This window comes from Centroberyx affinis, unplaced genomic scaffold (genome assembly GCF_046629955.1).
Source record: "Centroberyx affinis isolate AG114_WGS23_722 - 3 ecotype Tasmania unplaced genomic scaffold, CSIRO-AGI_Caff_v1 ptg002311l_1, whole genome shotgun sequence".
Taxonomy (NCBI): domain Eukaryota; kingdom Metazoa; phylum Chordata; class Actinopteri; order Beryciformes; family Berycidae; genus Centroberyx; species Centroberyx affinis.
In genome coordinates this window covers 199,862-225,873 of record NW_027280583.1, presented here as the reverse complement: position 1 = coordinate 225,873, position 26,012 = coordinate 199,862, and the positions used below count along the sequence as shown (strand labels likewise).

Genomic DNA, 26,012 nt, shown 5'->3' with positions numbered 1-26,012 from the left:
ATGATTTTGTTCATGTTTGTGTTTTATTCATTGCTTTCATTTTTATTTTTCCTGTGGAGATCTCTGTAACACTTTTGTAAAGGTGCTCTATCTGTATAAAGGTCAGCCACACAGTAAATGTCCAATAGATTTGACCGCTACCAAGTTGTCTTTTGTGACCGCTCTTGGGATATTCATGAGAAAAGTAATGACACAAACAAAAAGGCACCAGAACAGGTGGTAGAGAACCAATAAAAGATAACAGACTCCACAAGACCACCAAACAAAAACAAGTGTGATTTAAATGGCCACTTGGGCGCAGGTGTGAGAAATTAGACAGGCGAGTCACAGAGACAGTGAAATATCCGAGAGCATAACAGAGAACATGTGCGAGGTCGACAACAAAACCTGAGAAAGAGTAGGAGGGAGAAATGTAGGGTGAAAGGTGAAGTCAAGAGAGCTGAAGGGAACACATTTGTGGATTGCTGAGGTGTTGGCAAAAGCATAACACACCTAAAATATTCTCAGTGTAAGTAATATCTTTTATGCAATGACCAAAAAAGACCAATGTTTTGACAAAATGCTTTCTTCGGGAAGCAAATCCCTGATGAATACATATCTTTTGCTGAAACACTGGTCTTTAAAGCTGCACTAGGCAACTTCACACATTGGCAGCGAGAGATAACAGTTTGCACATTTTGAACGTCAACACCCAGAAATCATGATATGTGATGTCGGTAAACTGCACACGGCTCGCTCATGTTCACCAACCCGGCCGGTCTGCGATGTTTTACACCAAAAAGAAACCAAAGAGACAAGAGAGGAAAAGATCTAACGTCAGTGAGACCGGCTTTCTCAAGTTTTGATTTGTCAATTCTAGTGGATGGAGAGGTTTTTACACCAGTGTCCATACCTGTCACCATAATTTCCTTTGGGCAAATCTACAACACCTCAATTAGAGGGGATGGGACGCTCTTCTCTGTCCCGATGCTCGATCCCGGTGCGTTTTTACATAGAAATCTTACCTAGTGCCTAGCTTTAAATAGACTGAATGAAATAGCATTTCAAAAGAAAGATAACAAGGCAATGTGACTTCAGGGTTTGTGGGAGAGGATTAGCTTCTTTGGCTTTTCCTTTTTGACAATTCAGTTCTAACTGAAAGAGCACCGATTCATTATCTATAAAAATACTATTTGCATTGAGGCTACGAGCGCACGGCAACTTCTTCCCATTTTACTGAAGTGAAGTTAATCCAGACAGTACTGTCAAAGCGCTACTCTGCACCCACACAACCACACACTTACCCTGCTACTGTAGCAGAGGCTCTATAAGACACTGTAAACAGGACAGAGCGTCTCACTGCAGTTCTGAATAATGGATGAAGGGAAACCTGGAGGGAATGCTTCACAACTAGATGTAAAATAACGTGGGAAACAACAGAGATCCAAGGCACATAAAAAGACTTTATTTTATTGGGCTAGTCATACTTAGAATTATGACAAGCAAAATAGAACAAAGGCTTTTTATCTGATTTTTGAAGTGCTTTGGATCTTTTTTTCTCCACGACAACTAGAGGAGCCTTTTTATCCTACAGCACCCAACCCCACACACTTTAACATTAGAAGCATCAACCTCCTTTCTGTTTTCCTAAATGTAAAATGAGTTTAAAGGGCTTCATAAGTCCTGCTTTTTCTCTCACTCTCTTTCTCCTTCACCTTTCCCTCCTTCTTTGAACCACAAAGTTTTGAACCCATGCCACACAGAAACAGGAAAAACCTTTCAAGGAGTCTGTGCATCCCACCTGCACCTGTGGATGTGTGTGTGTGTGTGTGTGTGTTTGCTTCAGCTCTCAAGTCTGAACAGGTTCAAGGTTTCTGCTTCTCCCACACACACACCCCTCTGTGGGAAACCGAGAGAAACTGACTCCCGTTAACACATTCCTGTCACTTTGTTCATGTTGCAGCAAATCCCATCCTACCTGTTCCCGTTCTCACTCACATCACGCCAAGATACGTTTAGCCTCTCAGCTGACTTCATTAACGCTCGCTGCTATAATCTGAAGTGTCTCTCATTTTGTTTCTCCTAAGCAATATTCCTTCACACCTCATAAATTTCAATCCTTTTCCCCCTCACACTGAAACACTTCAAAAGCTATCAGCAAAGGCTCATGGGGAACAAGGAAAAGATGATGAGTAGGTAAAGTAACAGTGAGTGATTTTATCTTCTCCATCTGCTGCTGAACTGGGTTGAACTACTTTGTGATATTCTTTAAAAGGCACATATTGCTACGGGTGCTCTTTTAAAAAAAAAGACCCGTTCGTCTTTGACAACATTTTCTGCACGCTGCATCGCCAAAGAAACTCCCTTTTGAAATACGACGACTACAAGTGTTTGTGATATGTGAGGAAATGTGTTGTCATTTACAAAAAAAAAAAAAAAAAAAAAAGACAAATCTGATATGGTAAACCACAACGCTGCAAAAGGCCGTGGTGGAGAAGCGGCTCATGGATGCGTACATTCCTGTGACCGCTAAAAGCCAAGCCTGAAAAACAGGACGAGACGTGTCGAGTCATTTTGAAACTGTAACGGTGCATCAGGGGACTGATCAACACAGGAAGAGACGAGCTGACTGCGCTGAACGGCTGAACTCAGGTGCTCTTCCAGTGCATAGAGGAGCTGGGTTTACTTCAGTTTATTTGCACGGCGATAAAAAACACAGGAGGTGAGGTGATCAGAGCACAGTGGAGAAATACAATGATTAATAAAAAACAGAGGAGAAAAAATAGAGGATACAAAAAAGCAAGGGGCTTATAGAAACATCTAATTTAAAAACAAATGAAAACAAACAAACTAATCGCTGTTGTCATATGAGAACAAAGTCCAGTTTTGTTGATTTTACTGTTTTAAGTTCAATTGAAGGATTACATGGTTCCTCTATGAGTTGAGGAAAGTAAACAACTCTAGAGCTCATGAAACCGTTTGGAGCTAAAAACACGGCTATTTTTGTCGTAGTTCCTGAAAAGCTGATATTCTGGAGGTTACGAGGTTTTCACCCGGCAGTGACGAAATGCAGGTGACCTGGTGGCTCAGTTGGCTGAGACGCATTTCATGTAACCCCAGACACTGTGGGTTTTTCTCTTTTTTTCTCTCTCTCTCTCTCTCTCTCTCTCTGCTGTCAACTATCCAGTAAAGCAGAAACGTCATAAATAATCGATACAGAACAATCATGGTGACAAGCAAAGATGCAGCTGAGTTGGCTAACAGAATCTAAATCTAAACAAAACACAAAAACGGTGAGAAACGAGATGAATTAAACGACCAGCAAAATAAAAATGAAACCGCCCCAATAAAGAAACTGATGTTATAGGGGAAGTGAGAACATGTGTGTGTGCGAGTGTGTTGGCGTGTTCATGGAAGATACTGTGAGACATCTCTGACATTTCAGCATGACATTTAACAAAAGATTACGCTGATTTGAGCATAACGTTCACGCTTCCTTAAGTAGCAGCGGTTTCTATCGGCGTTTACACGGGGATTTGGTTCCTGCTGTACCAAATGGCTGCCAGGTTCGGGGGAAGCCTGGCAGGAATACAAATGAACGGCACTGATTACGTTGTAATTACATTCCTGGATCCACGGACCTCCCGCTGTGCCGCATGATTGGAGGAGACGCTCGCCTGTCACTTTCTCCTCCTACCTGTCACAGCCAATGAGTGAGCGAGGCGGACAGGTAGGGGGGGGGGGGGTTCGGGGGCGGGGCAACGCCTCCATCTGTCACGGCGTAATTGCTTGTTGATTGATCGGGAACAGCGTGGGAACATATGGCGGGGAACGTCGTCTCATTAACATCCAGGGAACGCTCTAGATGTTTTCCCCCCTTCCATCACCTGCCTCCAGCCAAGTGAGGCTCGTTTTGACAGCCGCCTCTCGCAGTCGGACCCCGGATTGAATGCCAAAGGTGATTCCCGGTGAAAAATGACGAGCGCTCAGAACAAAAAACGGGAATGTTTTTCCACCCAGGCGAGGGGTTTTTAATTATTCCCCCTTCAGGAGCGATTGTGTCTGACGCTGAGAATGATGAATAAAACACCGAGGACCATCTTTCATCAAAGGATGGCGGGATGAGAGAGGAGCAGGCGGTGGAGGGCCTGGCTCTTTTGTTCTCCGTCCCGCGGAGATGCGTTTCAGAGTGCGCCCTTATTATTTTTACCACTAGTCACTATTGTGAAACCCTCGAACCAATTCTATATACTAAAGGATTAAGTAGTAATCCATGAGATCCTTGTTTTTTTTATTTTAGGGTGACATCTTCGGTGCTAAGCGCTCATTGCTGTGATGTCTCTGCACTGCACTTCCCAGCGATCACCTGTCAATCAAACAGTGTGGGCGGAGCTTGGATTTTCTGTTGATGAAGTTTGAGTTTCTTCCAGGAAAGAGCTACCAGACACCGGGTGTTTTAGAACAGCAAATTGACAGCTTTCATGAACTGGATATAGGTTGAATCACTATTGTGTTATATGATTGGCAACAGAGAGTAAAACGGATATTTATTTCTATGAAAATGTTGTGGATTATGATGAGTTTTCCCAGTTTCAATGCGATTAATAACAGCATTGCCCCAGTGGTCTATATCCCACTAGACAAAATACAGTCTGTCCCGAAGCTGCTTTCTAATCTTACCCTGTGGCCTACTGAGCCATCTCCCAGCCGAACGTCACTCCCTCTAAGCTGAGCTACTGTGCTTCAGTACAGTACAGTACGGTATGGTACAGTACAGTACAGTGCAGTCAGCCACCCCTGTGCCACAATCAGATTACAGCCTCAAATCCTCAACTCATTTGGTGTCATTACCAGCTGTGGGCCGGCCGGACCGGGACAGAACAGACAGACACCACAGATTATTTTAGGGGTCGTGGTGTGATGACGTGAGCTGGGGCTGGGGGTGCAGGAGGCTGATCCCACCGAGAGTTCAGGCGTGCATGGATGTGTTGAGGTATAACCTTCCCCTCCTCCTCCTCCTCCTCCTCCTCCTCTTCCTCCATGAATCCCGCTGCTCCAGGCCAGCTGTCCACCTTGTATTATCGAAGGGAAAGTGTGTGTCGCAGCCCGGGCGCTCCACCAAGGTGCACGAATCAATGAACTGAGAAATTAAATCATTACGCTACTCTTGGGAAAAACGGGTGCTTCTTCGAACATTAAAGCTGCACTGGGCAACTTCGCACCTTGGCGCCTCCAGCAAGAGGTAACCGTTTGAAAACTGATCTTAAATACTAGAATAGATAGAAATCCTGTGCAGTGAGGTCACCAGAATTTCATTTGGGAAAATAGGGCGAATCTATGCGGTCTCAATTCGGGAGATGGGACGCTCTTCTCGGTTGCAGCCCCACTTTGTGATTTGTGTATTTTTATTTTTACACAAGGATGTTTATTCTTCGCGAAGAGTAGCTGAATGATTTCTTCACCTCTTATAATTAGCCTGCACCACAGGAACAGGAGAGTGTATTGCTATGGGCATGCTGCAGAATAAATACAGCGATTTTATTTTGGGGTTTGTGGAGTTTGTGTGCGTGTGTGTATACATGTTAACCGTTTCTATTTACGTGACTCGTCCTGTGCAAAAGATAAACAAACAAGAAAGTGTGTTAGCAGAGTGTAGCGCAGGCGAGCATGTAGGAGGCAGAGAGCGAAACTGAGAAAGAGTAAGACAGAGAAATGTAGGGCGAAAGGGTAAAGTCAGTCCAAAAAGTAGTTCAAAGTGCTGAGTAAAGTATCCAGCTTCTCCGCGGGACAGTCTGCACCCACACAGCCACCAACACACACTCCTACTGTAGCAAAACACCGCACAGTCTCTCGCTGCAACGGTGAATAATGGATGAAGGGAAACCTAGAAGGAATGCTTCAAAATTCAGGAATCTGTTGAGGAAAACTCGATCCCTTTAGCAGTGCACCTCATTTAGGCTGATATATGAAACGTTTTGGATCGCTTCAGAGGTTCTTCACGCTCACTTGAGAGCCTTCTTCTCTCTCTTTGTCTCTGAAGCACTAAGTTTCAAAGAGGCAATAAGTAAGATTTTTACTGCCCCATAGCACAAAATGACCATAATACTGTATATCTTGCGGGGGGTTGATAGGGTTGTTGATCAATACCAGTGTGACTCAACGATTACTTCGCCAGGTGCTGAGATTTCCCAGCCTGTGCTGTTATAGAACAAAAAAACTCCCCACCTACAACACTCCCAACTTCTTTCCCCCACCTACTTGCATTTTCAGCTGCTCAACGATGGAGGACGGTGCCACAAGTAAGCAACATTTCAGCTATGAAGGCTACAAAGCCTTATTCTCAAGCCAATAAAGCAAATGACAAAGGAATATTATTATTACAGCATTTTGTGTTGTGATATGTTACCTCTTCTCTAGATGTTTCTGTTGTATCTCTGCTCTAATTAGCCAACTTATATATACCTATATTGTCAAAATCTGACTTTACTGTTTGTGTCAATTACAGGCCATTACAGGAGGGGTGGAGGAGGGGCTTTGTGCCAGAGACGCTGCTGTTGCAATTCCTACTGGTCGATAATAGAGGTTGATAAATCATTGATTACTTAATGCCCCTTTAAACCCGCAGCACACAGAGACAGGTAAGCCAGTCAGAGGTGCTTGGGTGCCTGTGTTGCGTCTGGGTTTACATGCATATAAAAACAATAAGATAACGTGCGTGGTCATGCTCACCCTGTGAGTAGAGGAGGATCTGCATCTCCAGCAGGGTGCAGGTGAAGAGCTGGACCAGGTTCTCCACGCCCAGCAGGCTGAAGGCCTCGCCCAGGGGGAAGTCGGCCAGCGGCAGCTCGCCCGGCCCGGGCCTCTGGCAGACGACGGGCTCGTACACGCCGTGGAACTTCAGCGAGCGTCCCGGCGGGGGCAGCGGCACCTCGTACAGGACGTTGTGCACGTAGCTCTCCAGGGGCAGCGGGGGGGCGCTGGCGGCCGTGACGGCCCTGTGCAGCTGGGACAGGAAGCGGCGGCAGGCGTGCATGAAGGGCATGGGCGTGATCAGACACAGGGCCTTGGACACGTACAGGGTGTCCCGCGAGGAGTCGTAGCCGCCGGCCCCGCGAGATGAAGACGAGGAGGAGGAGGAGGCGGTGGGGGAGTCCGCCTCGTCTAAACTGCTCGCCAGAGAGTCCATGCTGGAGGAGGAGGAGGAGGAAGAGGAGGAGGAGGAAGGGGGGTTGGCGGAGGCGTGCTCCGCGTTGTGCATCTGGTAGAGCGTCTGCATGGCGGAGCAGATCTGCGGGCTGGTCACCTCCTCGTAGAAGGTGTGGACGAAGCCGTAGGTTCGAGACCCGTCCTCCTTGGTGATGATGAAGGAGTGGAACTGGGGGTCGCGCTGGTCCGCCTGCGTCCGGAACGACAGGCCTTTGGGCATGCACAGCTGGAGGGAGGGAGAGGGGGGGGGTGCATGAGTTAGTGACAACTGTAAAGTAGGCCAGGGCAAGTTATTGATTTTACAGTGTGCGCACTGCAAAAAAATCTTCACAAGTCATTTAGTATTTAGTATCAGTATCATGTCATAAACAAGTGAAAAATTCCACTAATGGGGAGATAATTCCACTTGTTTCCAATGCATTTTCACTTGTTTCAGGAATTTTCTAGGGACAAATATTATTATTAAGTGTCATTATCTTGAAACAAGGCAGGATAAGTCAGCTCGCTCAACTAATATCAAGAAAACGACACTTGATTCAAAAAAATCTTTGAAATAAGCTGATTTGCATTGGAAACAAGTGATATCACTTCACCTCATTCGCTTCACTTCATTTGCAGACTTTAACTTAAAAAAAATTAAGATTTACAAAATTAGATGACGTGCCAAGATATTTTTTGCAGCATGTGTGTGTGTGTGTGTGACTGTGTGTGTCTGTGTGTGTGCACGTGTGTGACGGTTTCACAGCCAACCTCCGAGCCTAATCAGCATAAACTGTTTATATAAACACCCAGTCAGCAGCAGCCTGGAATAAATATAGCTTATTAGCCCCATTATGTTTATTTGGGTGGGAGGGCTGAGTAGGAAACAACTTGAAACAAGCGCTGCGCTAACACAGATAAACACGGCTTGAAGTGTGTTGGTGCTCCCTGCTACACACACACACACACACCACATACATATGCATGACATTCTACAGTATTTATATACACACAAACACATGCATTGGTATGCATATACTACCCTAACTGTAACATAAACCCTTAATATTAAAATGTAAAGGGAGGATCAACCACATTTACCCAGTTTGGAGGATCTGCCTTGTTTTTCTTTTTGTGCATTTGGCCTTTACAAAGAACAAGAACACACACAATCACACACACATACACACACAAACACACACACACACACTCCAGCCCAGTGGTCTGCAAAACTCTGATTGGATTATGCAAGGGGAAAGTGAATCACATTTCTCACTTATCACTACTGACAAGATCATCTCTCCCCCAACATCCAGCCTCCATCTGCCTTTGGTCAAGGCCACAAACTCAGCGTATATTTTTGGTCTAAAAAAAAAAAAAAAAAAAGGTTTCATAACATGTGTTTCACCCGAGCAGGAGAAGCTAATGAAATCAAACAGAACAGCGAGAAAAATGTTCCTCGTCCTGCAGAACACGGCGATGAAATCCGGCAAGCATCGCGTCAAATAAGTTATCGACTTGCTGCCGGGGTGCGTTCACAACCGCTAAACAACGTTACTGAGCAGCAACGATGTGACACTGAGCTGTAACGGAGCAAGACGCGACGTTCTTGTAGGAACGAATATACGTCTGACTGCCACGCTCTGTATATCTGTCAGACAATTCACTGGGGAGCTGCAGAACAAAGTGACCTAATTCCACTGAAGTTTTCCCTGTTTATGTTCTCCCTGTGAAAAAAAAAACAAAAAAAAAAACGATCTGAGCCAGCAGGAGCAGAGAACGGGCGCATATGGTTTGTCGTTTACAGCGCGGGAAACTGCTGAGGTCCCTGTCAAATGGGAGGAGAAGCTTTCGTCAGCTCTATCTGTTGTTGGAGGTTAACCGGAGGCTGTCGGCGCATAACTGTGGTCCGGATGAACAGGGGAAAGGGAAAGGAGACGGTTTACAACAGCGGTTCCCCCCGCAATTCCTAGATAATCCCGTGGAATGATCCTACTTGTGCCAACTGGGTCAACACAGTGCTGTTAACCCCCTATTTCAGCAGGGCAAGATGGAGGTGTGTATGTGTGTGGGGAGGTAAAGTAAAGTTCCTGAAGTCCCAAGACACACATAACAAACCCCTACTGTAACACACCCCAAATAAATGAATCTCCTTATCACTTCACTCATCTCTATCACACTCCTTTCCTGACTGATCAGAGAAAGACGAGGGAGGGGGGAGAGAGAGAGAGAGAGAGAGAGAGAGAGAGAGAGAGAGAGAGAGAGAGAGAGAGAGAGAGAGAGAGAGAGAGAGAGAGAGAGAGAGAGAGAGAGAGAGAGAGAGAGAGAGAGGAGTGATCTCAATCGGTTGCCATTGATATCCTGCAGATAAAGACGTGGCCCTTTGTCCCAATTAGAGAGGTAGAGAGGGCTGACCCAGCACTCCTCAGCAAGGCACACACACACACACACAAACACACACACACACACAAATGCACAGATACACAAGGATTCAATATATTTAGACTGAAGTAGCCAATATTTGAGCTGACATTCTTTACAAGTATTTCATGCTTCAACCCAGAAGTGTGTCAGGGTGGAAAAAGCCTCTGAAACAGCATTTAGACCATCACTGGGACACTAAAACTCTCCACTGAAACCCAGACTGATGAAATTCTTTTAGTGTTAGCAGCTCTTAAAGGGAGGAAGACCCACCACACCTTTTCAATGGTAGGGGAGACTCTGGGATACATTGCTGCCTTTAAAATGAAGAAATGATTTACAAAAAAACATTAACAGAACAATTAAATAAAGAAAATTAGATTTCATGCTTTTCCTGTAGCTGTGGTCAGGGAGGAAACTGACTGGCCAATATCCGATATTTAATAAAAGCCCAATATCAGCGTTTTATTAGCAAGCGTTTTTTTGTTGTTTTTTTGCCAGAAGAAGAAGGAGGAGAAGGGAGGTTGTTGTTATGAGAAAGGGGGATTGAGATATGAAAGGCAATCATAACAGGGTCTTTGCTGCCGGGGCTGGAGGCGAAGGAAGTGTGATTGCGCTCAGGTTTCTGCTTCCTCCCCCTACCCTGTTCCTTCTTCCCTCTTCCTCCTCATCTCTCACCTCCCAGCAGGAGGCGGAGCTGGGATGCTGGGACATTTCGGGGGCAAAGCCGTACAGGAGGAGGAGGAGGAGGAGGAGATGATGAGATGAGGGGATGGAGATGTGGAAGGAGGAGGAGGAGGAGGAGGAGGATGCGGATGCGATGATTGGAGTGGAAGAAGGGAAAATGAGGGGCTTCACCGAGGTCAGAGAGAGCGAGAGAGAGCTAGAGATGATACTCCTACGTCTCTCTCCCATCACCCACGTCCGTTTCGCAATCAAGCCCGGTGTTCGATTTCAGACCCGCAGTGCTGCATAATGGCCGGTTTCCATGCCGACGTAAGCCGAGAAGCGCGGCTGAATTATTCAGCAGTGCTGACGCCGGGGCAGGTGGAAAAATAAGCGGTGACCTTGCATCACGAGAGCCAGAGACACCCAGCACCCAACACCTCCTCTGCACTCAGGGCCCCGCGGCTTCAGATCACACACCACACACACACACACCACACACACACACACACACACACACACACACACACACACACACACAGACACACACACACACACACGTGCAGACAAACACAATCAATGTACATGCATATACATATACAGACACACAAACACACAGGTCTAAACCCACTCATGCACACAAATAAGCTCACACACACTCATACACATATTCACATACACACACACACACAGGCGTGAATACATACACACACTTGAACACACACAAACACAGAGACACACATGCACACAAACGTGTACACACACCCCGACACATACCTCCACAACAAGGGAACAAATACCCATAAATGAGCACAAACATGTACACAAATGCACAACAATGCACACTGACAGTTATTGACACACACACAGACACACACACACACAGACACACACAAACACACACACACACAAACACACATGCATGGAAATGATCTGAAACATGTACATGTTCATACACACACTCTAACATGCACACACACACACAAATGTACAGAAAGAAGCACAAATACACACAACATGCTGCAAACACACAAATAAGCACAAATACACACTTTTGCAAATTGACATGCACACACACACACACACACACACACTTTGTCCAGGGAAAACCAGTCCAGTTGTTCTCTTGAAGGTCACTGTATTGACAGTTTAGCACCTTCAGCAAAGCCTGATTACCAAGCGGTGACACTTTCTCTCTCAGGACCGGACACACTCAGCTGGACATCAAATTCAAGGGCTTTCCAATGACTTCCAAGGTCTTGTTTTTGAAATTCAAGGATTCATAATTGCCATGTTTTCAGATAAGACATGACACTGGTCAGAATTGGACGTGATAGAGGCCTCCATTTTTACTGAAATTCTCAGTAAAATCAGTAAAGCTGCTGCTGTATGAACACAAATCTCCATCAGTGGGTTTTGCTCAGGATGTGAAGTGTTGATGCTATGATGGAGAGACCTGAGGTATATTGATGAATTTGGGTGCTGTATTTTAGAGCAAAAAATCTAATACTTTCAAGGCCGTTCATTCATTGTCAAAAGCTTTAAAGGCCTTATTTTATTTTTCTTAAAGCCACAACCTTTCAAGGATTTCCAAGGCCAGTGGGAACGCCGTGGATCTGCCCCATGAAAGGTTTTTTTTCCGTTCTTTAACAGCGCGTGGGTCTTATAATCCTCAGCACACACCAGTTTTATTCCCCAAAACACTTGCTTAACAATATAATTTCACTTCTGTTTTTGCCAACAGGGACAATTTGGCAATTATTCATCACTTTCGTTATCAGACACAGCCTCATTTCTGCATTTGCACGCTTCTTAATCCACTTTCATTCAACTCGCGGACACGAAACATCTAAATCTAGGAGGAGACCATGCAGCAGCGGGTCGGTGCAGCCCTCCATGCAAAGCTCCCTGGGTAAATCCACAGAGAGACGGGAGGGGATTTATCGTCGCTCCGTTACCCAGGATCCCCTGAGAAGGCGCTATGTGTCTTAATCCAGGGCCTCTCCGCTCAAATTGTGCTGTTTCCTTAAAACCATGATGCGAGAGTGTGTGTCTGCGCCCCTGAACCCCAGTTTAAATAATCCTCTGTTCCCTTCCTTTCCCCTGTAAATGATCCCACAAGCCTTTTCCCTGCCCTGCTGGTGGTATTGTTGCACTCAATAGTCCCATTTATCCCCCATCTGCCCCCAACCCCCACTACCCATTTTGCCCCCAGTAATGATACGATCCTCTCCCAGTAAAGTGGCCACCTACCATGTTGACTGCATCCTGGTCGAAGGGGTTCCACTCCACGTTTTCGGGGTAATGGGCGAGAACTTTGGACTTGAACGTCCTCTTCAGCGGGCTCTGCTCAAAGTTTTCCCCTAGAAAGAGAAAGAGAAGAAGAAGAGAGAAAGTAGTGGTAAGTAAAATAAAACATATGACCTCCAGTCGGTGATCATCACAAGGCAAACAACCACCAATATAAACATTCATATTTGGCAAGATTTAATAATACATCCATCTTATAACTTTTCAGCAAATAAATTGTTTCCTAATCGCTTTAGAAAGGGATTGGGAAAGAGACAGAGAGACAAGTAAATTTGTGTTATACATCGAAGAGAAATCAGAGGGAACATGAAAGGATTTTGCCTTTCAGAATCAGACATTCTGGCTGAATTGTGTGAACAGGGACGGGGAAAAAGCGCGTACACTGTGAGGATGACTATGTGCACCATTGTATGCGAAACGCTGGACCAAGGCATTCTGGCCATTCTACTGTGGAGCCTGGCTGCATGCATGAAATTCCTCTCTGTCAGCAGCTGGGCTGTTCTATATTTCCCCCCCATCCCCCATATCAACATGCATACCAGTGGAAACACACACACACACACACACACACACACACACACACACACTTCTAATAAACCCATATTTGTATGTTTCTCTGTCAATAGCCCCTCCTCACTTTGTCAGCCTCTAATAAAACAACAGGAAAACAACTACGCATAATGAAAAGCTTTATTATTGCACTTCAGTAAAATAGGGCTGCAACTAACGATTATTTTCATTGTCGATTAATCTGTCGATTATTTTCTCGATTAATCGATTAGTTGTTTGGTCTATAAAATGTCAGAAAAAGGTGAAAAATGTCGATCAGTGTTTCCCAAAGCCCAAGATGACGTCCTCAAATGTCTTGTTTTGTCCACAACCCAAAGATATTCACTTTACTGTCATAGAGGAGTAAAGAAACCAGAAAATATTCACATTTAAGAAGCTGGAATCAGAGAATTTTGACTTATTTTTCTTAAAAATTACTCAAACCGATTAATCGATTAGTTGGCGATTAATTTAATAGTTGACAACTAATCGATTAAATCGCTTAATCGTTGCAGCTCAACAGTAAAATGAACTCTAAATACTAACAACAAGCAAACTTGTCGTCCCCTACGAGTGATGCAGGCACCCTTTGGGCCAATCAGCAACAAGATGCGTCATCCCTCCAAGTTCCGATTTCATTGCATCGGGGACGCCCAGAAGCAGACTAGTGACAAACCGTGTCTAATGGGGAACGGCCTGGTGGCAGTCATGTGTCTGTCAGCTGCACAGGACTCAGCAGCAGTGTTGAAAAGTGCTGGGAGCAACTGCAGCGCCCATACCAAGAGAAAAATGATATCCACTTTCTCAATGAATCTAATCCTCCCAGTACAGATGACTCCATTATAGTCCCAAGTCCCACTTTCCCCACGCAGCAGTGAATTACAGTCACACTATTGCTCTTGGTGATTGAGAATTTGAAGCTTATTCTACCGCTGGGCTCATTGTAAGTGGCTCTGGATTAGAGCGTCAGCAAAATGCCTTAAATGTAAAATGTTAAATGTAAATTGGAAAATTCAAATTGTGTTAAAGGATATGAGGAATGCTTTGGGAACCTGCTGACTTTGTTTTACACTATACCTATTTGGTTCTACTTAACATTTGAGAAATAAAAGGCTGCAGGATCGAAGCATGATGGTTAATCTCGTCGTTTTAGCTATTCATCAACTATTCAGCATTACTTGTCTAAGCTAGGGCATCATTTCTCTTTCGGTCCGTTTGGTTTCTTTCAGCCAAAGAAACAATTACCACCGATGCTTTCAAACCCGTGATAGAAAAATAACATGAATGATAATGTGATACGTTATTGATCCGCTGAGGGAAATCCTTTTTTTTTACTTTCCCCAGCTCCATAGTCAGCCTGGAATAAAAGGCTCAGCTACAGAGCAGTATCCATGAAGCTGGAAGGGATTCAGAGTTTTGCTCAAAGACACTTCAGCAGGGTGAATACTTGCTGACACAGGGACTCAAAACTATGAACACTGCTAGTGTTTTCTCTGATGCTAGGGTCAACTGCGCGGCTCTGTAAGCACTCTCTGTGGACTATTAAATTTCACTGCTAATCCACACACCGTTCCATCTCCTTTCGGTGACCAGATCTCCAAGAGACCTGCGACAGGGGGGAGACGAACGCAGATTGATTTCAGATAAGTGAACGGGGCCGTTATAGGGACCGGTGGCGTTATCGACCGCAGACAGTTTGCGCCTTTTTTTCTGCGATTTGAGCGAGGTCAAAAGGTCACGGAAGACGGGTGGAGAATAGAGGAGGAGGGGCAGAGCGATCATTTTTGAAAGTTTAAACATTGATCATTTGAAGGTGGGCCATACTAAAGGATCAATAAGCGTTTTATGTAATTCAATCAACAGAGAATGGTGTGACTGATACAAAGACTCACTGCAATGACTAATGATCGTAGGGTTAGCTTAGGTTAGCTTTGCTTGAGCAGTGGTCAAATTTAAAGGACATCTGCCGAATGGAAAACACAAATTAAATCGGGGAAACGAACAAAGAGCTGGGTGTAAGGGCGCTGAAAGAAACACACAAGTGCACACACACTAAACACAGATATACACAAAAGTGGGTGAACATGAGTAGACATACACACACACATTTGAGGCATGAACACACACACACACACACACATTTTCTGAGGACGGGATGCTGAGAGGATGATTGCAGGGCAGAAAGCGACAGTAGGAGGTCAAGGTGGAAGAGAGGAGAGAAGAGGAGGGCAGGCAGGGAGCCATAAGGCATCATGGGAGAAAAGATTGAGCACGTAGAAATACAGAGAAACAAGGACAGTGGGCTAAACGGTGGGCTAATCCGAGAGTCGAGGAGAAGAAATCGCAATCGCTCGGCCTGGATCTGAGGCGGTGGAAAGTCGTGTCAGACCGGTATCGAGGGCTGAAGTGAGCGGAGGATTTGTTTGTTTGTTTTGTAGCTTACAGCATTGATTCCCTATGTGAGTGTGAATGGCAGGGAAGCAGCGAAAAAAAAAGGTTGTTTCAAAGTCAGGGCTGCCCAGGACAGTCTTCGAGGAGAGGAGAGGAGTGTGTGTGTGTGTGTGTGTGAGCAAATTTGCAATACTTGTCTTTGTCTAAACGGATGCAATGTTTCCATGTAGACATAACAGCAAACGGCTAAGTTGTTGTAAACGCTAATTCAAGAGGACATTGTGTCCACTCACTGGATCTCTCTCTCTCTCTCTGTCACACACACACAGACACACACACACACGTCATGCTTTCATTTCTTGGCTGGGTGTCCCGTGAGGTCCAGGGCTTTGTCGCTTCTGTACAGGCATGAGGAGGACGCCTAAACCCCCTAAGGCCTTTAACTGTGACAAACAGAAGGTGACAGAATAGAGAGGAAAGGAAAGGAAAGGACAGGAGATGAAGGGAGAGGAGAGGAGAAGCCAAGAGAAGAGAAGAGAAGAGAAGAGAAGAGAAGAGAAGAGAAGAGAAGAGAAGAGATAAAGGGAGAGGAGACGAGAGGAAAAGAAAGGAAAGGGAAGGGATGGAAAGGATAGAGAAGAAGCGAAGAGAAGTGAAGAGAAGAGAAGAGAGGAGAAGAGAAGAGAGGAGAAGAGAGGCCCTAAGAATCTTTACTCTTCTTTCATTTCTAAAGACTTCCTTCCTCACTGCCCCATTTTCTGGTAGCCATCCGTCCCGTATTTTTTTTTTTTTTATGAACCCCCAGGACAGTTTGCGAGCAATGACACACATACAAAAACAAACAAACAAACACAACAAACAGGAGGTAGAGAAATAGGACGACTGGATTTCTCTCAACAAGGGTAGCGGGCTCGGATGAGGAGAGGGGACAAAGGTAAAAATAGTCGTCGACAACGGGGAGGATATAAGCGGGACTGATTTGGATAACGAGCTCAGAGAAACCTGACCCATATTACTGTACATCTACTGAGGAGGAGTCCAGCGGAGGGAAGAGAGGGATGGATGGAGAGAGAGAAGGAGAGAAGGACAGAGGATCTGCGAGGCAGGGAGAAGGCTGTGGAGAAGGTGAGGCTAAGAGGATGAAATGGATTGAACAGCGTAATCCGGGTGGAGGGGGATTAAGGAGAGGTGGAGTGATACACAGGGAGCAAATTTGGAGAAGGGAGAGGCTGATTGAGGAAAGAGGGGGGGGCAGTGTCAAGTGTACCACTCTGTTAGGAGGCTGGGGGTGGGGGGAGGGGTACAGATGATGTTTTTTCTTTTTTTTTTTTTACCTGTGGTTGCAGTATCGGGGTCCCTGCCTTGGCGGTCTGCTTCTAGCCATTGGTACAAAGCTACGGACGAGGCACATGCAGAAAAGGCAGAAGGACAACAAAAAAAGAAAAAGCGCAATGTCAAAATGAATGCACACAAAAAAAGCAAAATTAATAAATGCATGAGAATGAGTACAGCATGAACATGAGACATATCAATATCAGAACAGAACATGGCATGGCATTTAAAGACACAGCAACCATGTATGGGCTTTACATGGGAGCATCGGCGGTCTGAAACAGCACCTTTTACTTTTCATGGTATTTGTTCCTACTGACGACAATCAGCCTAGGTGTGAAGATCAAGCAGTCTCATAAGTAGGGAAAAACAAATGTCATGTGAGATATACTGTATGTCAGACTAGGGCTGCATTGGGCGATAATTCAATATTATCATTTATCGTCTTTCATTGAAATCATATCATCATGATATGGTGATTTGGGGATATAGTGACGCACAATTCTGCTGTCTAAATCGATGATAACAAGCATATTTTACTTAAAAAATGAGGTATGAAACAATATTTTAAATTTTCAGTTTTGTTTGACATCACACCTAACATTACCATTCGGTTTCAACGGGGCAAATTTGATTATTTAACGTGTGATTTTGCAAACAGGAGGAGCCATATTGTGATAAATATCAATATTGAAAAAAACATACTTGATGATTATCGTGATTTTTTTTTTTTTCAACCATACTGCCCAGCAAGGGAAAAAAAAAAATCACACTGCATTTATTTGTGCAATGTGTTTTAAACGTGGTGTGTGTGCGTCATGTGACATCTAGGCTAATTTTGCCTTCTAATGAGACAGCTTGATCTCCTTACTAGCAACCTACATCTGCACAGATGTGGTTAAGTTCTGTGGTCTTGATGGGAGCAAAAGGTGCCGTTTCAGAGAGCCGAGACGCAGTGACATTTCTGATGCGTGTTAAGAGCTTGCTCTTATGATGGAGCTGTGAGTGAAACAGTGGCTTATGGTTTAATGGTTAGTGAGCAGCCAGTTCTTTGGAGTCAAAGAAAGCAGCAGCAGTTGCACAGCCGTCATCAGCAGCAAACATTTCCAGTAGCAGCAAACCAGCTGGCCTTGAAAATACTATATTATGCATTTAGATCTCAGTCAAATGTCAAATGGTGGTGATATCCTGGAGGTTAGAGACCAGAAAGACACCAGTTTGAATCCCTGGACTGGATGGGGAAAATACTAGTGTCCTCTCCTTCCAGTTCCACTGAGCCACCAGTAGAAGACTGTGGTTGTACTGGGCAGCTCCCAGGAGGGAAATGTGTGCGACACACTGGTTGTTGATTGGACCATCTCCGTCAGCAGCAGGCCACCCTGCTGCCCAGACAGTAGGCTAATCCCTGTGTGAGAATCCCTGTTCTTGTGATGGGAGTCACTAGGCCGAAGCTTAGAGGCCTCGACTAATCACTTTTCTCCCACACACACACACAACTGTCCACATCTCCTCAGGCAAAGCAGGACGCGTTATGTACTGTACGCCGTTTTCCAGACAGCCTTGCAGTCCCATGAGTGCGTACAGTTTTAGCCTGATGGGAAACAAACCCTTAACCCTGGCAGCGTTGATGCCATGAGCTACACAGGATCAGTGTGTGTGTGTGTGTGTGTCCAAAACGCCAGCATACGCGTCATTCTTCGCCCTCTCTTCCCTCTCTCCCTGAGATGCACAGATGCACAGCAGGGGACTGGATTTTAACGTCATTATAGGGACAAAACATTGTTTTCCCCGTTGCTGGTAAATTCTTAAAATAGACGGCAAACAGCACACTCTGTCCAGGTGTGTGTGTGTGTGTGTGTGTGCGTCTTTCTCACACACACACACACACACACACACACACACACACAGAAAAACATAAACAGTACTTCTTGGGGACAGCACTCTGAGGTTTTTCTCTCCGTCCTGCTAATGTTTATGACAGATACACACACACACACACACACACACACACACACACAGCTCAGTGTCAGTATTATGCAACCCTAGAACTTTTATTAAGTCTGCTATCTCTGCAGTTTCCTCCTCTGTGTGTCTCTTACACCATTCTGCCCTTCCTGTCTGCCACAATCTCTCCACCGTGATTCCTGAGCCAGCTAATTCACTGTCTGCAATATCTATACAGTGTCTGTTTACAACCGTGCCTCTCTGTCCATGCAGGAAGAGGCTGTGAAGGCACCTGACACTGCGATTTGCATAGTTTCTCTCTCTGACACTGTAGTAATTCAGGATGCATCAGAGTTTTTTGGGACTGATTCAGATTACAGAGTTTGTAACTGAGCGCCGATCCGATGTCTTGATGCATTTTAGCTGAACTTTCTACAAAAATGTCACATTGTGTGAAAGTACACAGCAAGCAAAAACAGTGAAGTTTCAATATTGCACCATGTTTAACAGATTTTTCTTAGGGCTGCAAGGCCAAAACATGTGGGTTTCCTCTCACACATTCGGCCAGTTGAAACAGCACTCCGCCAATCACTAACAACCCATTTAGACCATCTATCAGCCGATTGATCAGTTCATGATTGATTGCTGCATCCCTAGTATCCCTATTAGTAATGTGTAAAGTGAAGTGGTTGGCCTGTACTGAATGGGCTGAAAGAAAAGTCAATTTGAAGACAAAGAGAACAACACTAAGAGAAAAAAATCACTAGATATCCATTGTCGGGGAAACATTTCCTGAAGTTCATCATTCTATATTTAGAGAATCCAAGCTATCCTTTAGAAAATTAAGTCCAGCATCTTAAATTTTTGGTACAAGGCATACATTCGGCATGATATCGCATTCATTAGTTTATTTCCCCCTGCAGTGTCGACACCGTCAGCTGTCTGCGTCTGCTTTGGTGTCTCATACCCAAATGAAACGCTTTCTAGTCATTTTGTGAAAGTAAGCGTCACTTTTTTCAAAACGGTGATAAGTCATTTTGGAACGAAACTCTTCAAGCTGCTCTCTCACTGCTGCACTACACAGGAAAACCACATGCAGTGCTGCTGGTGTTATCTCTTTCTCACATCGCTCAGCCTCTGTCTACCGGTTCATCTGTCCGGGTCGCTGCCATCACTCTGCATGCCAGGCTTCAGCAGAGAACAGACAAGGCTGCTCTCTCTTATCTCCCCGTTCTCACAGTTCATTCATCTTCATGACTAGAGACCTTGACTGATCACATCAGTGCCAACACACACATACACACACACACACACTAAAACACACTGCAAAAAACATGCAAAAAAGTACATTCATACCCATGTTGGACGCATTTCTGGAAAATGTAACGAGGATCTATGCTTATGTACATGTCAATGGGCAAAGAGATGATTTTTTGTTTGTTTGTGTGTCCTGTTCCTTCAAATATGTCTGGAACACACACACACACACACACACACACACACACACACAGACATTGATCTGTGTTTTCCATATAAGGATAGTGAACCAGTTTTGAGTGATTGTAATGATCAGAAATGTCATGAGATCAATGCATGCCAGTATTAAGCTGATTAGCTATTGGTCTGCATGAGATACTGCTGCTCTTATTGGAAATGTAACAGTCTCCAGCCTGCAGTAAGCCCATCTGAAGATCAATACATACTGCCATTAAGATGATTGATTCGTTATTGATGCTGCTTAAGATCTAAATGCCACTAATATTCCTCCAGCTCAGTCATGTGATTTAGTTTAATTTAGTGTATTCACACAGGGATTAAACACAGAAGTGAAGTGATGAAATATGATGTTAAGACACAAGACAAAAGAAAAACACAATAATACATTTGTGCAGGTAAGACAAACATTCAAGAGGCTGAATATATCGTTGACTATGAGCATCAATACAGACTTTGGTTCATTTTGTTATGCTAGGCTTTCCAAGCATTAAGAACTTCTGGCTGTCAGATGTCAACATCCATCTCCTTATACCCATACATCCTTGTGTTTTGAGGTTGTTTCCTGTAGCTGTGCTTATTTTCTCAATGAACCTCCCCACAGTTTGTCTGGAAGTGGACTGACACTCAACACGCATTTTCAGGATATTTTGTGCCACCTAAGTTCAAATGGCATTGTTCTCACCTGACCGAACAAACCGGACTAAAGGAGTAAACGCTCAAGAGTTTGAATAAACCGCTCCAACCATGCCTGGAGTGAACGCACCCCTAAATGACAACAGAACGCAACATGGTGGAAAACAACACAGCAACAGGACATATAAAATGACAAGGGCGATATAATAAAGATTCAATTTCACTTTCTCCTGTAAAAGAAATGCATGTGAATAAGCCACAAAAGGCAGAGAAAACCTCACTCTATCTACCTCAGATCACTGCACCGGACCAAACCAAAGCAATTACAGTGGTGAAGCGGTGTTAATCCCAAACCCCATCGCCCTCCGGGACTCTGTATTGATGCACAGGATTGATTACTTTCTACACAGCCTCCTCCATATTCATAATAATATACTCACATAGACACTCATTACCACACTCACCTCCCCTATGATTTCATTTCCTGAACTGGAGCTATTTTAATTTATTTTTACTTCACTTTCATTTTTATGGTCCTTTTCCACCAGGTTGTTTCTGCTGTCATTTAGGCTAGATTCTGTTAGCCAATGCAGTTGTGCCCTGTTTTAGTTTTATGTTGTCATATCTGTTTGTTTTGTTTGTAGTGAGGTGTTTTCATAATTCATAATCTCACCTGCACAAATTATTAATTTGCATCTCTTCTTTCTGTGTTTTTTAATCATCGTGTTTATCACTGTTTTTTAATTACTTTGGTTACTATCACTTTGCAAAACTAAACTAAATACAGGAGGAAAGGCCAGACCAGCTCCATATCACAAATAGGAGTGTGGACATTCTGTGGGTGGAACAAGATATTTTTGCTTGTGTGTGTGTGTGTGTGCGCGTGTGTGTGTGCGTGCGTGCGTGCGTGCGTGCGTGCGTGTGTGTGTCTTGTTGCTTCACGTGAGGTCTGTATCCGTGACCAATGTCCTTTCCTCACTAATGGGATTACAGTACAGAGATTAATGCAGCCACATTGACTAGGCAACATCTGACACACACACACACACACACACACACACACACACACACACACACACACACAATTGCCGAAAGTGTATAAACACTCAGTAATGAATAAATGACAAAGCTTTGCCATGCTGTCAGCGTTTCTGGACCAAAATCCCAAACAAACATTACAATTCCCGTAAAGTAATAACACTCAAGAGTTACAGAGAATGACTCAAATACAGAGCAGCCCACAAAACACACACACACACACACACACACACACACACACGCTTAAACCCTGGGGTCAGAAATACAGCAAAGGCTTGTTTTATTTCCAAATGGCCTGAGCGCTTCTTTAGTTCCACAACTTTCATTCCCTCTTTTCTTTTTCCTCATCAAAGCCGTCTCTCCGCTCCTCTGCTCTCCCGTTGTCAAGGCGTAAGTGTCTGGTTGCCATGAGAAACCCAGGAAATAAGAAAGCAGCCCCCGAGAGCGCCCTCCTCCTCCCCCCCCGCCCTCCCCCCCATTAAAAGTGAATGAGAGTGTGGTAGAATATGAGGGCCAATCAGCCCCTCAGGACGCCCCTTACAGCACCCTCCAAACTTGAATTGCAAAGCAGCAGCAGTGCAACAGCTTGGCAACAACAGATCAATGTGGAGTCTGTGTCTTGGTGAGAGGATTTTGGGGGGTGAGTGTGTGTGGGGGGGGGTGGGGGGTGGGGGGCTTTGTGTCCTCTCCCTTTCCACTCTCCATCTCTCTGTCTCTTTTTTTCTCCTTCCCTTCCTTTCTGCTTCTCAGTCTCCTTCATAAACACTTAGGCTAGTCGTACATCTGTTTTCCAGTGGTTTTTGTGTTATTCACAGGAAAACCACTTTTCCTAACACAACATACACCGTTTAGTGGACTCGTTTATCCAGAGTGCCTTAAACAGGGTCCAAAATTACCACCTGCCACGCACCAAATGCCGGTAATCACCGCCTTTGGCTGATAAATCAATAAGGGTCCCTCGGTAACTATTTGAAACGCTGTAATTTGAATGTCTCACTTATAAACAGTCTTTGGTTTTTGCCTGTTCTCAAATTTTGTCCCTGCTGACCACCGTACACTCTCTCTCTGATCGTGAGCCAATCGAATCAAAGCAAAACAATGGCTCTGTATCCAACAGGCTCCTGATTGGCTGCCTGTTAACGCTGCTCGACACAAAGCGGCGGACTCTACTGTTCTGTTTCTCTGCTGTCTGGATGGTTAATTAGCCTAACGTTAGTTGAAAATTAACGTTATTCCCATGTGGAGACACATGGCAAGTGTGAGGCTGACAAAAAGAAAAAATGAAGACAAACGCAGACAAAGATCCGAAGTGAGTGAGCAAGTTTTAAATGAAAACTGCTCCCATGTCTTTAGTGAATGCTCCACAACAAAAATAGCACTGAAAACACGTAGGGTCATATATTTCTATGAAAAATGTATCTTAATTATTTATGGCTCGTAAAAATTATTCTTGGGACATATTTTTTGACTTTACCAGCCCTTGGGAAGTGACACAAAAATGTTAATTTCAGACACAATGAGCTGTACAGGACCACAAACGTGTCTTTTGCAGGAATTAAACCCTGGTTCTTCCACTTAAAACTCATCCATGACCAATTCTCATCACATTGCTGTAATATTCATAGCCTTGTGTAGCTGTTGAGCTGGCCTTGAACACTGGTGACTCTCCTCGCCTTGGAGCATCCTTGAACTCCAGTCTAGTCCCATCCCATCACCTCTCTTATCTCTTCTATTTGGTCATTCCATCCCGTGTCATCATTTATCTCCCTCTGTCCCAACTCTATACCTCTCTGTCAGGCCTCATCACCCCATCTGCACCCCATTTGTGTCGGTTCTTAACCCGTGTCACCCATGTCTGGAGCGTCACGTTGTCTGCACATGTTGAACACAGAATGTCAACATCCCTCCTCTTGATGACATTAGACAGTGACAGCCATTTAGGACATTCCTGTGGACGAGGCTCGCTGAACCTGGATCAGCATAGGGTAATATTCCCAAGCTTTGTGTATGAAAGAGGTATTAATCTTAAATGCCAGACGGCTAATCTTTTACGAGTCCATCACATCTCACCGTTGCCCGTAAAGCTTTCAGCCCCAAGCTTGGCCCACACTGCTGGCTGTAAAACAACAGCCATCAAAGAGAGGAGCGTTTAAATCTGTAAAAAAAAAAATAAAAATCAAGCCTTTCCTGAGTTAGAGAAGGGCACGCAGTCTGTCTGGCCTTTTACCAAGGGATCAAGAAGGGTAAGTAGGGCCGTTTCTCATCCACGCATGAATGCTCACTGTCACATGTACACACACGTATACACACACACACACACACACACACACAAGTATGAAGGCACTGCAAAGGAGGGAAGATCAAATTTAAAAGCATGACCTTTGCATCAGGAGCGATAAAGAGGAATAAAACGTCAGATTTATCGTGTCTCACTGCTTTGATGCTGCTGCCACACTGCAGCACATTGTTCTGGGGGCAAGAGGTCATGGGTCAAAGGGTCAAAGGATTCGGTAAAGTGCTGGGGAAGGTTCCTGAACACACACACACACACACACACACACACACACACACACACAGACACTATACACTGCAGGGAAGGACAAGGTGTGCTATGAAGCCTTGGAGAAATTAAAGGACGCAGAATAAAGAATGAGACAGGGAATGATGCTGATAAATGGATCTAGTGCATTAGATCCATTTATCAGCATCATTCCCTGTCTGTAATACTCCTACACAGCAAGCTTTTACTGCTGGAAGCTTTTTACTGGGCGTCTCAGTCCAAAAGCCAAGACCCTGGCACTGGTTCTGTAAAATAACCCTCCTACAGTGTGTGTGTGTGTGTGTGTGTGTGTGTGTGTGTGTGTGTGTGTGTGTGTGTGTGCGTTTCTGATATTTGGGGTAATCCCAGCTGTCTTGGCCTGATGCGAGTCGACCGATGGAGTGCGACAGACAGCAGCCGGTTCAATCAGGAGAGACTCAGTGAAGGATGGAGGACATGATTTATAACATTATTGAAATTACAGAAGAGTCCCAGAATTTACAGCAAGGCTTTGGCAAGTAGACCCCATTATGAAATTATCTTCACAGGGCGGTAAATATGATGAATTTCCAGACGCCGGTGGTGGTGAGAGGACTGCAGAGATGGACTCCCAGTGCGCAAGAAGAAAAGTCGTCTTCCTGATTGAACTTTGGCTCGAGCTTCATTAGTCAGTGTAGTTACAGCCGGAGCAGAACAGCATCAAGAGTGAATGTGAGCTGAACGCTGATCAGGGCCGACAGCCTCCAGCACAGATACTCAAGCAGAATACAGAACAGTGTGGGCTTAACTTAGCCCATTCATGACCCCACGAAATGAAAAATAACTTATTTTTTTACTTTTACCGATGTTGCTGGACTTAGTGCTCACCTATTCACCGATACAGGCCAAAAAAAATGACCAAAAAATGTTGATTTCTAGATATTTTAAATAAAAATTGACAGTCTGTCTCTTTCCGATAAACGGCACATTTCTGCTGATGACTCATCCTGCACTCGGGGACGGATACACAAATTGAATCCAATTAAATTTTGATAGCCGTTGGAATTATTCCCCCCACCCCCACCCCCACCCCCCGCTATTTTTCTCTAGCATGCAAGCTCAGTTCAGCTGCAACATGGGACAAAGGTGTTTTTGGCTGTTGCTTCACCTAAAACTAGGGCTGAACAATTAATCGAAATTTTATCGAAATCGCAATATGGCCTACTGCAATTTTCAAATCGCAGGAGGCGCAATATTTGTTAAAGGCGAAATGTGTCAAAATACCCTTTTAAATTAAATATTGTGGTGCTGCAGAGATGTCCTGGCCTACACATCATATTCTACAGACTTAAGAAAACATCTTTGTTTGGTACAGATCCCCGCAAAAATCAAACCATAATCATTTTAATACGTTTTTCAATGAAAATGAGAATAATGATGTAAAAATGATAATTTCCTCTAAAATCGCAAATCATATCGCAATTGCAATATCAGTCAAAATAATCCCAATTAGATATTTTTTCAAAATCGTTCAGCCCTACCTAAAACT

The 26,012-nt window shown here is 44.5% G+C and overlaps 1 protein-coding gene across 1 annotated transcript in view; it reads right to left on the bottom strand.

Moving 5' to 3' along the window:
* Positions 1-6,708: 6,708 nt before the first annotated feature.
* The window catches only part of LOC139655595 (DENN domain-containing protein 5B-like), a gene marked incomplete at its 3' end in the record, with an annotated part of 42,931 nt that continues 23,627 nt past the window's right edge, over positions 6,709-26,012 (bottom strand). The window contains exons 2-4 of the mRNA XM_071533036.1: positions 16,836-16,895; positions 12,505-12,614; positions 6,709-7,411 (exon numbers count right to left, since the gene is read on the bottom strand). Of these exons, the coding sequence (XP_071389137.1) occupies positions 6,709-7,411; positions 12,505-12,614; positions 16,836-16,895 (873 nt within the window). The remainder of the gene's footprint in view (positions 7,412-12,504; positions 12,615-16,835; positions 16,896-26,012) is intronic.